At 35.2% G+C, this 12,720-nt stretch overlaps 1 protein-coding gene across 2 annotated transcripts in view; it reads left to right on the top strand.

The window, feature by feature from the left end:
* LOC100328987 (fork-head box J2/3 transcription factor) overlaps positions 1–12,720 on the top strand; it is a 47,038-nt gene extending 34,318 nt beyond the window's left edge. The window contains exons 7-9 of one of the 2 annotated variants that reach the window (XM_085490578.1): positions 6,469–6,591; positions 7,362–7,520; positions 8,085–12,720. In XM_085490578.1, the coding sequence (XP_085346704.1) occupies positions 6,469–6,591; positions 7,362–7,520; positions 8,085–8,296 (494 nt within the window). In that variant the 3' untranslated portion in view covers positions 8,297–12,720. Of the gene's footprint in view, positions 1–6,468; positions 6,592–7,361; positions 7,533–8,084 lie in introns of both variants that reach the window. The other variant, XM_085490577.1, reaches the window with a different exon arrangement.

Below are 12,720 nucleotides of genomic sequence, written 5' to 3'. Positions count from 1 at the left end.
ATTTACTCAAAGTTCAGGGAGCCAAAATTCCTTTTAGTGCATCTAAGTCAACGAAAGTGTCTTAATTGTATTCACAAAGTTTGATCTTGATGGTTTGTCATGATGGCATTATATAATTCCATTGTTTACTATGGTTATAGCTGTTAATATTTGTAGAATTCGGATGTGATGGTATTTTACTTTAGAAATTGTACTGCCGATCTAGTGTTTTATTAAATTTGCATAGTCACGATGTTATTAATTACAGCGTATGATTTATTCTTTCAGTTCGTTTTTAATAGAAATAATTGTTGTTCAAATCAGAACAAGAAATTATAACGCAAGGCATCCAATGTTTTACGTCAACAATGCAATGTGACACTGCAAATATTTACGGCCTGTAATTTTGTTAAATCTATGTAAATGTGCTTATGGAGACAGTATTATTACGTGAAAGTTGGGGAAAGTTGCCGACTCTTATTCAAACTTCAGGGTGCAAAGTTCCGCAAAGCACAAGTTTTTATTTCAGTGCGATCCACTATAATTCTTTTTTATTGGAAAATAATTGTTTATATTAAAATCAGTGCTCACTATAACGCAAGTCGTCCTATGTAAATATTTATGACCAGCATTTTTGTGAAATCAACGCTTTGATAGATAAGCAAACACACTATTTACACAATGCTATTAATGGGCAGCAATTAGCTCAAAACGGCTGGTTTGATTTTGATCACACCCTCACCCCCTATGTCACTAGAGGGCACTGTTCAAGGTATTTCCCTAATACAACACTAGAGGGTGCTTCAACATTTTGATTTGATAATTTTATTTCAATACCCACATTTTTAAGGTAACAATATCGTCTTCACTATACTCTTATACCATTGAATAAATTCCATTACACTTCATTCAATCAATAATGATGGATGAGCCAGAGATGCGGCAGCTTTAGACTCCACTAAAGAAAGGGGAAGTGAAAATATCTGATTACAGACCAAGGTTTTTGGATACAAGCAGTCTAGATTCCAGTGAATCCTCAATGTATCCGTCCTTTGCAGTTTCGGATTTCCATCTACCATGACGTTTAAAACATCTTTCATTGACATTGGCATTAGCCGCAGCTGTCGCTCCCCCGCACCGTAATGAGTGTAACCCAATATTAAGTTTATCGTCGGCAACCTCTTTCAATCTTGCGACAAGGGTTTCCCGCGCCCTGGTATAACTTAAAGGTTTGTTTTTTGAAATACATTTTACAGAATCCTTTGTAAAAACTAAAGGCTGAACCAAGTAGAAATCACTCTCCAAATCAATTTTACATACATTAACATATCTTTGAAGATTAAAATACGGGCATGAAATTGATGTCAATTTTGCTAAAACTATTTCATTTCCTTTCCGATACTGATCAGTTTTACAAGACTCAATACTGAGCGTCATATGCTCCCCATGGAAATGCACGTTGTTACATTTTATTCTACTCAACTCATCAAAACGTAGAAATGCTGAAAAAGATAACGTAATCATGGCAATATCTCAAGTTACTGCAACGTCACCAGTGTCTTTTTACAGTGGCCCCTCGCTAAGTCGCGGGTGTCGGGATCCAAGCAAGAACTGTGACTTATCGAGGGCCGCGACTTACCGAGGGACGTCGTGAAAGAGGGAGGTCGTGCATTGAAAAACATATAAAAAGCACATATAAACCCTCAGTTTAGTTAATTGATGTATCATCACATGTGTCAGGCAGTATTCGAATAAAATCATGACTATGTTTGCTGTAAACATTGCATTGTTTATTTTGTTTGTGTCCGATATAATGTGGGTTGTTTGCTGTTGCTTGCGACTTTGACGGTAACAGCTTCCAAAATAAACCAGTTTCATCGCAATTATAAACTTGTTCATCAAAATAACCACCTTCATAGATAGTTTCTATCAGTTTTTCGGGAAAAGTTCTGACAGCGTCCATGTTCACAGATCGAGCTTCGCCTTGGATTGAGACTGCGTTTATTGATAGCGTGTCTTCTTTGCCATCGCAAGAACCACCCTGAACTGACCTCAAATTCAAAGTCGTCATATCATGGTCATGTCTGAGTTGTATGTGCTTTGCATTGGGTGATGGGACCAGAGAGTGGAGTTCCGTCAGACCGTTCTTGAAGAAACGTAAACAGCTTTATAGATGTCACCATTTTCGGACAATTTCGCCCGTTTTTCTGTTCAGTCCCGCGTCTTGGTCAACTTTGAAAACAAATTTACTTTTTATTTTTTACCTACCCACAAATAGTGGGCTCAACCACTGCTAGATCACGTGCAACCCTTAACTTGGTTTCACCTCTTTTTGACACGGTCGATCACTGCGAGTTTATGGCGTACGAACAGGCTGGATAGCTTTCACTTTGACATGCTGCTCAATCGAGAAATAGAGATAAAATAATGAATTCAACTCATTGTAGCAAGTTTTTTTTTATAGGTATACCAAAATTGGACCGGCCGAGAAGTACGTACCGTCACTACTCGACACCCCAGTTGACACCTTGAGTAAGGCCCTCGTCACCCATTGCATCTCAGCAATTGACGGACAATAGGTGTTAAGTTGTCTCTTTAACGTTTAGTTAAAAACACTATGCCACGAAACATTAGTCTTTGTACTTCAAAACTGCTGTCAAAACACAATAGAAATTTTGGGAGCCATCCAAGGCGCGACTTAGCTAGGGGTCACTGTACTTCGAACACAACTCTACCAACATTTCTGGTGTCACCGGGTCTTTCCGCTGCACTGGTCTTCCGCAACATCTTTTAGCCGATTCTAGTAAATTCCTAATAAATGGGTGAGATGTAGGGCTTTCAAAACCAGAAATTTCGTGAGCCCACTTAATACCATACACTACGCTATTAATAACACTAACACTATGCTTTTCTTCAATCAGCTTTGTAATATATAATGCTACAAAAATAGGATTTGCTGGCAACACCTCTACATTTTTTGCTGTTGCCCAAACCTTCCATTTTCTAAACGCACTAAAGTACTTAGTATTTGTATGCGAACTTCTAGCATCTAACAGTCTACTGGTCATCTGACTTGCTATGTTGATAATCTCCTCATCAATCGTCTCGCCTTCCAACTCACTTTGCACTCTTTCTTGCAAATTTAGACCTGCAACATAATAATATTACATTAAGTACTCGTATAATCAATACGCAGTGCTAGCATATGAAATGCCATATACTGACCACTAAATATGCCATTTCTTCCCATTCCTTTTTGTATTATTTCTGTCGACGGCAAATATCGCCAATTTACGATATTCTGTACAAATTTCCCTTCTTTGGGACATAAATATGACCAAAACGGCGAAGATCGCCATTGTGGTACAATTAGTGTTCCCCTCGCCCTGTCTGTTGCCAATTTACGCAACGTTGCTGGTACTATTGTAGGTGGAGGCACAAGCCAGTTGTTTTCCCCTGATCAGTTTTGACAAATTGCATCAATGCCCCGGTCTCTGGACACCAACATTTTGAATTGAAACATGCACACTGACTATTGTAGTGTGTAGCAAATCTGTCGACCGTATGTGGTCCCCAAAGAACTTTTAATATATTATACACCTTCACATTTATCGACCAATCATCAGTATCTACACATCGACTGAAATAATCAGCTTTCTCATTTACGGTACGAGGTACCCATTGCATTTGCAACTGAATATTCATGATCTCACAAAAATCATATATACGTAATGCAACAATATGCAAATTGGGCTTTCTACTGCCCCTTTCAATTATACGTACAACATTCTGATTATCAGTACGCCATTGTACTACTTGACCTGGTAAAATATTTGTTGAGCTACTTTCATATCTTCGCATCGAAATTTGAATTTGTGAAGAAACCAATTAATAGCTCTACAGTCGAGCACAAGTCGACACTTACCTTGCCGATTAACTGCCACACACACAGGGTTTATAACATGTGGTTTAATCTCAGCATATGAAATGCATTCTTTGTTCAGTATCTTGCGTATTTCAGATGTCACAAAATCATTGTTTCAACGCTGATACGTTATTTCTCAATTCTTGGTTAGATGGCAATTCTTTTAGTGGGAGTTTGTATCCCTGATCAATTACTTCAAGTACAAAGCCGTTAACACCAGCTGTTTTCCACATATCACGAGCAGCTTTCAATCTGCCTCGTGGACTCAACACTGTCACACTTGTCATAGCCAAAGTGTAGTTTGCATTCACTCATTGGGTGGGATTTCGATCCACAACATTCAATCTCTTGCCATGCCTGACTCATCATATCAAAACAAACATCATCACTTTCTAATGTGTTTTCCTTACTGCACACACCATGGGAGATGATATCTCTGTTATCACATTCCACCACACCCACTTTACTGGGTATCGTCACATCCAACTGATTTTCCCTCGTTAAGACATGGTGACTAGAACAAGCACTCTCATCACATACGTGAAAACACACAACTTTGTCATTCAAATATGAATTAAATGAACTTATCTTTGGCTGCATTGAACTTGCACCAAATGCGTGACTATCTTTACATTCTGATCGCCAATGGCCTGGTTTACCACAACCGTAGCAAATGCCAACTCTTAGATATGCCGCTTTTCTCACTGTATGCAACCTGTAGCACTTTCCCGCTATCTCGGTAGTCTTTTACCGCCTTTGTACTTATACGTCTCCGCTTTTTTAGCTTTTGTGATGCTCGATATTCTGCCTATTGTATTCTCTTGTCGTCTTCATCATCAGATGCTAAATCTTGAGCAGTATATTCTTCAACAGTAGCCCATCCGCTTTTTGACATGTCCGCCAACTTGATCAGTTTTTGACGCCTTTTAACCATGGCAATACTGTCTATTATCTTCTCCTTTGCCTTCCCTGTCTTTTCCTCGTTGATAGAAGAAACAGCCTCTTCCATGTGCTCCAATACACGTTCATTATGCTTGTATTGTAGTTAGTTTCCTTTCTTTCGAAAGGTAGGTTTTTCAGACCATCTCATAGACTTCATTGTTTGTATTTGAGCCGATGAAGTAGCACTCTGTGCCTCTTGCAGCTGATTAGTCATCGTTGTAACCCGTGATGTAACAAGTTGGTCCAGATCTTTCAATAACTGGCTGGAAATCTGTTTCACAGAATCAGCTATTTTCTTGTTAATCTGTTCTTCTGGCATAGCGATTATAGTAGTAGTAGCTGATGTTTTCCCAGCGGTGGCACTAGACCCTGCCGGTCTACTTGCAGTTTGCTTATGCGACTCCATGGAGAATTATGAAAACGAAGTGAACTTTTAAATATTTGATGTAATTGAACTTGAACGTCTGTTAGCTGCCGAGTTGCTGACTAGACTGACTAACTTCCTACTGCTTCCCGCTATTCCCTATCTGATTGCCCCGCCCATCTCAATTACTGTCACCATAACATTGAAGACAGTATTTTCCCTCTATACTATCGAATCGAGGGAAAAGATATTAATGCTGGCTTCAGTTTAACATCTACATTGCATCTACATTTCATATACAGCCGTATACATGACATCTATACTCTCACAAATAAAAAGAAATTTTGTTGATAACATTTCTAGCTATTGTGCAAGACTTAATTTAGCTATCACCCACTATTCCAAATTCATATTTTAGCAAAAAAGATATTGTTACTATGCTTTGTTTAAAGCTCATCGGTACATTTGTTTTACCTTTTCCATATGGCTGTATTTCACACAGTTGCTCAAAAAAAAGGGTGGGGGGTGGGGGGTCATTTTGATGAATATTTTTACATATTGAACTCCACGTTTTTTTTTTTTTAAAGAATATTTTATACTATATATAAAAAAAACTAAATTTGATCATTAGTGTACGAATAAACTCATTTTGTGACAATTCTGAAACAACAGAATGTGACTTATTTCACTCTTACAAACTGTAATTTGTTGAATGCCTGCAAAAGACTTCTATTCCACTTACTAGACAGTGTTACCTAAATCTACTATAATCTTTCAACACAGCAACCCTTTTTTTCAATCAATACTTGCCATTCATTTGTGAGATACTAGCTGGAAATACTGTAACTTGACATTTAGCTAGCTTTTAAGCTGGATTGATAACTTGCTCTCAAAACCATTTTGCCTTTTTTATGTATCTATAATTTATTTTCTAATTTTGAACAAAAGAGACGTACCTAATTTCATATTGGATACAAGTGTTGCTCAAAAATTTGGTAAAAATATGAAAAAAAAATTATTTGGGTTCTATTTTGTGATTTGTGACAAAAGTTGACCTTTGTACTCATTGCCAGCTTTGTAATGTATGCTGTTCTAAAGAGTTAACAAATTTGGGCTTCCATGCAAACTACATTAAATTGGCAAATTACATTATAAAGACCTTTAGTATTGCAAGAAACAGATACAAGAGCCTATAAATCATCAAAATCGAGAAAATTCCTTGTGATTTTTTACAGTGGTCAATGTATTTCATTTGCAGGTAGCAGCTGTATGAACTTGGGCACTTCAACAGACTGGCTACAGCAGTTAGATCAGTTGAAAGAAGGTGTGCGAGTCGCAGGAAGTTGTAATTTTTCAGATATTGATATGTCGCAGTTTCAAGGTAATCCTGGTACAGTTGAAATTTTTGTTGTCTTTGCTCAATATTTTTATAAAAGAATTAACATTGAAAGTATATTTCATGTACCCCTTTCCCATGGCTTACAGTCATTGTAGAGAAAATAATCTAGTTTTATTTTCTAGTGAAGACATGTTGTATGAAAGGGATTTATGAAACATATCTATCAAAATATTGCTGCAATATTTAATAATTTACTTGTTAACCAGCATGTACTGCTGACTACTGTCATGCCTGTTTGGTGGTTTGCGAATCATTGAAACACCACGTCTCTGAGTACTGGCTTCATGCTTGTTTTGATTGTTGACTTGGAGGTGAAACTTTAGTACACCGCATTTGCTCTATCACTAACATATACACCTACATAAATGACTGACTTGTCTATGGTCAAAATTAGTTGTATTTGATCCAGTGTATTTAATAAATGCAATTTCTGAGTTGAAAGTACCTTTTATAGTCCAAATGCAATATACAAATTAGCTAGCTGCATGAAAAAAGTTAATTGATTTTCGGTCATCAATATACTGGTCCAGTACCAATATGTGTACATTATATACAAAGTTTACCTTTTTTAGTAGAACACATGTTAGAGCATAAATGATAGAGGTCAAAATAAGCCATTTTCACGATCCAGTATTCAATAATAAAATGCAATTTGTTGTTCATGTGCATTTCTGTTAGTGATGTGCTTCCAAATACATACAGTGAATATCATAGTCATTACCCTTTCTAATCTACAGCCTATTCCTTGGCAGGTCTTATGGAAAGCATGAAACAAGCAGATCTGAAAAACTGGTCTCTGGACCCAGAACAGTTCGCAGACCTTGCAAATTCACTCAATCAGTTCTTCACACAAGCAGGCATACTAGGGCAAAGTACAACAGACCCAATGAAGTCAAGTCCTACATCAGCAGGTACTTCGTCAGGTAGAGTATGATTGTGTTTGACGGTATGCATGTTACGTTTAGTTGCACCTTATTGTCAAGTTCAATGTACGATTCTGTTTAATGGTATACATGTTATGTTTAGTTGCACCTTATTGTCAAGTTCAATGTACGATTCTGTTTAATGGTATACATGTTATGTTTAGTTGCTCCTTATTGTCAAGTTCAATGTACGATTCTGTTTAATGGTATACATGTTATGTTTAGTTGCTCCTTATTGTCAAGTTTGATGTATGATTTCATTTAATTTGTGGTTTTGTTCATTGTAATGTTTTCTTGTCACTTTGTTCTGATGATACATAGTATGTACTTATTTGATGTAGAAATAGAAAAAAATCTCCGTTGATCAGCTTTTATAGTCACCTTCAGTGATTGGGTCAACTTTCATTTTCAGTTAATTAGTAATACATGTAATACAGGTTTGTCATTAGCATTCACCATCTAATCCTTGGCAAACAAGAACCTGGTATTGATGCGAGAATATTTTACTTATGTGCTTTTGTTTTTATTAAATTTTATTTTTTTTATTTGTAGCTGGTAGTATATACAGTAGTAGTCTTCAGAGTAGTGGTGTGACGCATTCATTGATGGGAGCGTCAGGCAATCTTGGGTTCAGCACAGGTTCACAGATAAGTCCACAACAAACCATGCAGTTACCACAACAAAGAACACACACAACCACAAACTCACTCCAAGGGAGTTATGATGAAGAAGAAGATACCTTTGATTGGGATAGAATTCTTTAAATTTTATTATAGCTAATATATGTAGAAATGTTTTCACATGGGATTGTTTTTTTTTTATATGATATCCATTGCTGCTTTCTCTTGATATATTGTGTATCCAGAATATTTGGATAACATCTCAATTATCATCTACACTGTACAAGTTTACTCATAATTTGTGTTTACTTTTGAGAGTTAGCATCATTGGTTAAAAACGCATTCCATGTTTTATTAATGAGACATAATGTCTTGGAAATGTAAACAAATTCCTGCCCAAAGTATTTAAAAAAAAATATTCAATAAAATTGAATGTACAAGTCTTTAATGGTAAAATACATTTTTTTTCTAAAAATGTGTAATACGTGTGGAGTGAAACTTTTAAAGGTATTTTTTATCTTTTTCTTTTTTAGATAGTTTATAAAGTACAGAAATCATGTTATTGATATTGAACTTCAAAGATATTTTGTTTTCAATAATTACTATGTAAAATTTAAAGTATATTCAAATTTATAGGTGGAAAAGCAAAAAAACAAACAAAAATGCCTTGAAAATGTATCGATGAAAGCAGTTTATTATGGTTCACAGAATGCTCTTTTTACAAAAGATTACTCTTGTATGCACTCCCTTCCCTGCTTATGGCTGTGTGACCTCAAAATACACAGTACTTTTCTTTACTGTGCTTGAGAGTTCTTGTCCTATTTGTTGGCTTTCCATCTCATATTTGTTCCCCAAATAAATTGGTGGTTATATAGCATTGCACACCACACCAGGGCAGTACTATATATATCTTTTTATATATGGTCTAAATATTAGGTGATTACATTTGATATCAATGTATGAAAAACTATTCCAATTATAGTAACATGCTTTGGGCTATTTGTATTTCTGAAATCAAATTCTTATAGAAACATTGTTAAACAAATTCATTTCCTGGGTTGATGTTTTTTTCTTTCAGAAAAAAAAACTGCTTCTAATGAGCATACATTTATTTTATTATTTGACCATTTGCTTTCAATTGCTCAATCTAAATGTATAAATGCACAAACTTTCATCGCCATGGAGATATTTTAGATGAAGGGTTATAACTCTGGACAACCAAAGGGTTTTGAGTTTGGGTCCTTGCTCATGGTACTTTCTACACAGCAGTAAATGCTTGGTACTTAGTCCATGGTTTCCCCAGGTTCATAGCTCCTCAAAGTGCTGAGTTGGTGTGTTTCTGTATATATCCAGTTAGCATGGATAATATTGTGCAGCTTAAACTACCTAGGATTTGGCCGCTACATAGGAGAGACATTATTAGTAATTTTCATGATTAAAATGAGTGATGGCATTCGCAAAGATTAAATTTCACTAAACCCTCTGTGATAAACTTCTATACTTGTCAATTTTATTGCCTCACTCCAAATTGCTGACATGTGTCTATTGTGAAATTACAGCTCTTTACTGAAGCGCCTTTCTTATACACTAATGACTTGAACGTGCATAAATTTCATTCATTGTATATCATGTATGTTGTCATGTAAGCTCAATTTAGTGGGTTGCTTTAAAACAATGTCACCCTAGCTCAACCTAAAAGGGAGAGTTGTATTACAAGCCGACCCAGCATGTTTCATTTTTCCAGTGTGCAAGGTTTAAATCCTGATTTTCTATATAAATACTTGACTGAACTGATTTCAGAAAGTAGACCAGCCCATTATGCAGGAGAGGGGGGTACCTACTGTGTAGTATGTAAATACTTTTGAAAATTGTTATAAATGTTTGTAGTTCACTGCCTGGTTTCTGTATTTAAATTGTAAATAGCATACAGGATTTAATTACTTCAGTTGGTACTTGGTAGAAAACAATATTTCACTTGTTTATAAGTTGCTGAATGTATATGCAATGTTTTAGTGCTAGAATCTTTATTTGTCACATGCTCCTCGATTGGTTGGATATTTGAGATAGCACCCACGTCAATGAAAGGTTTGGCCAATCAGGAGTAGTGTTACACCAAATATTTAGCAAAGCTTGCTGTGACTTAATAAATTTTACATATTTGACTGATAATATCTATCCGGATTCAGAATTTATGTAAAAGTCATCTTGGACATTCATATATTTATTCTGTTTGTATTATGTAACACTTTGTTTGCATTGATTGTTGAAATAACAGTGCTATTCAGTTAATTTACGCATTCCAGATGCTACATGGAAAATTACTTATAAGCAAATGTACAATTTAGTTTGACTCAAAGACATGTGTTGACTTTGTCTTTCAGTGGATTGAGTATTACCCAGAAACTAGTGTGTGTTGCAGTTAGTTTAGAAATGTACAAAAAAAAAAAATAGAATTTTATCCGTCCAACCTTTTTATGAGTAATCATTCCTATATAATTTTTCAGGCATTTAATTTTTCTGGTTTCTTAAGAATGGCAATAGTAGTATTTTTTCTTTATACCATGTACTTAATATTGTGGCATTTACAATTTTATCTAATTGCGATTTGTACCAACTATTGGTGGTAATGGTAAAATGCCGTCGCCATCTCCTGCTCCTGTGGCAGTAATGGAAGTGTACTAGGTCATGTGATAGTGGCAGTAGTGGGATTTCAGACCATGTAAGTTGGTTGGCTGTATAGTAGTTGTTTCACATTGCTGGCAGCAGTTGGTTTTCAGGAATGTCACATTGATTACAGCAATAAGATTCCAGGTCATGTCCAATTGGTGGAACCAGTAGGGAATCAGTGCAATTCTAGATTTGGGTTGCATTTGTTGGATTTCAGCTGTTGCAATTTTATTATAGTACATCAGAGAATCGAATCGAATCAAAATTACAGTGCAGCTTCCTAAACATTTTTATTAACTAACTGCAACATGCATTTTTTTAGCATTGCCATATACACTCATGTACAATATGTATGCATGAAAAGTGAAGTGTTTGTACGTCTTTTTTTTTTATATAATATAAATATGTTAAATCAACTAATTTAAATTCACAAAGGTACAGACATTACTCTATTTTCCCCTTCTAGACTAAAATTTAGTAAATATACTTTCCGAACTACAGTTACTTTAGGGTTTTGTGTAAGATGTTATGCATCTCCATGTATGTCATTTATTTATGTTATCTTGGGTGAGAATCAATGCATTTTCAAAGTCTTCTTGATGTTTAGTCTGTTTATATTGTGAATTCAAAATGCACTGCAAAAAAGATTTGACAGCAATGAACTATTGCAGTTGAACTGTTTCCATTCATTGATCAGTTTCTGTGAAGGACATTCAAATGAATTATTCCTATTTTCCAATTGCACATAGTGTTGTCACTTTAAATTAATAATTTTTTTAATTGACAACATTTGTGGCTGCACAGATGTGGCACAATCTTTGATCACAGATGTTTGGGAATCTCCGAAACTGCATTGATTCTAGTGTATTACCAGAGTTCCCCCAACTTGTTGGCTGCCCTGCACATGAATTTGTTTAATGTTATCTGCAATGAGTACTACCACACTTCCTATACCTGCATTCCTTAGTCTTAAAATAACCATGATGGGATCTTTGTAATATTCCCTTACATGCCCTTTAATAATGTTGCTCTGTCTCATTTTAAAACACAATTGCTTCATCTATTTTATTAAATCAATTATGTTGACATAAATGTTATTTGATTGTCATTCCAAGGAGAATTCCTGCAAGAATTCATGGAGGTGGGGGGGGGGGGGGTATGTAATTATATAAAAAGTACACTTATATTGGCCCACAGAGAGAATTTGGAAGCTTAACTAATTTGGTCTTGATTTAGGTCTCAAATAACATTTTCGCAATCCTGTAAAATAGTTTCTTGACCATATTTCACTGTGGTGGCCTTGTTTCCAACAGAGATATCCAGAATTTGATTAACCCGTTCCTTTATTTATTCCAGATATTTCACTACATTTAAACTGAAAATGTATCTTATTGTTAACTGTTGAGGAATCATGAAATTCCTTTGAGAAAGTGTTTTTATTTTGCACATTCTGGATTTGACTGTTCCAAACAGTTTTCAAGACATCAATATTAAACTGTTGGACTTGAATTAGTTTCAAACACTGTCAATATTTCAATATATAAAGACACATGTGACAATATATATGTACACTTCACATTCATTTTAATATATTGATTATACAGACATTGTTATTGTAAAAAATATTATATACTTGAAACTATTTAGAGTGCTTAAAATGTCCCCACAAAACATTTTTCATATCTTCCTGATCTACAACTAGGCTACTACTTTTTTTTCCCTCTCCCACCAATATTCTACCTGACATACCTATTATTAATGGAATCTGCTATATTCTATTTTGTTTTAGGTACAGTGGGGTATGTTGTAATGTTTCTGTATAGATGTAATTCTAATGTATCAAGTCTATCAAGCACTTAATTATTGTAAATAAAAAGCAGAAACTGTTTTCTATCTTGAAA

Source organism: Saccoglossus kowalevskii, chromosome 15 (assembly GCF_978046115.1).
Source record: "Saccoglossus kowalevskii chromosome 15, keSacKowa6.1, whole genome shotgun sequence".
In the NCBI taxonomy this organism is placed as follows: Eukaryota; Metazoa; Hemichordata; class Enteropneusta; family Harrimaniidae; genus Saccoglossus; species Saccoglossus kowalevskii.
This window is presented reverse-complemented; position numbering and strand designations above follow the sequence as displayed.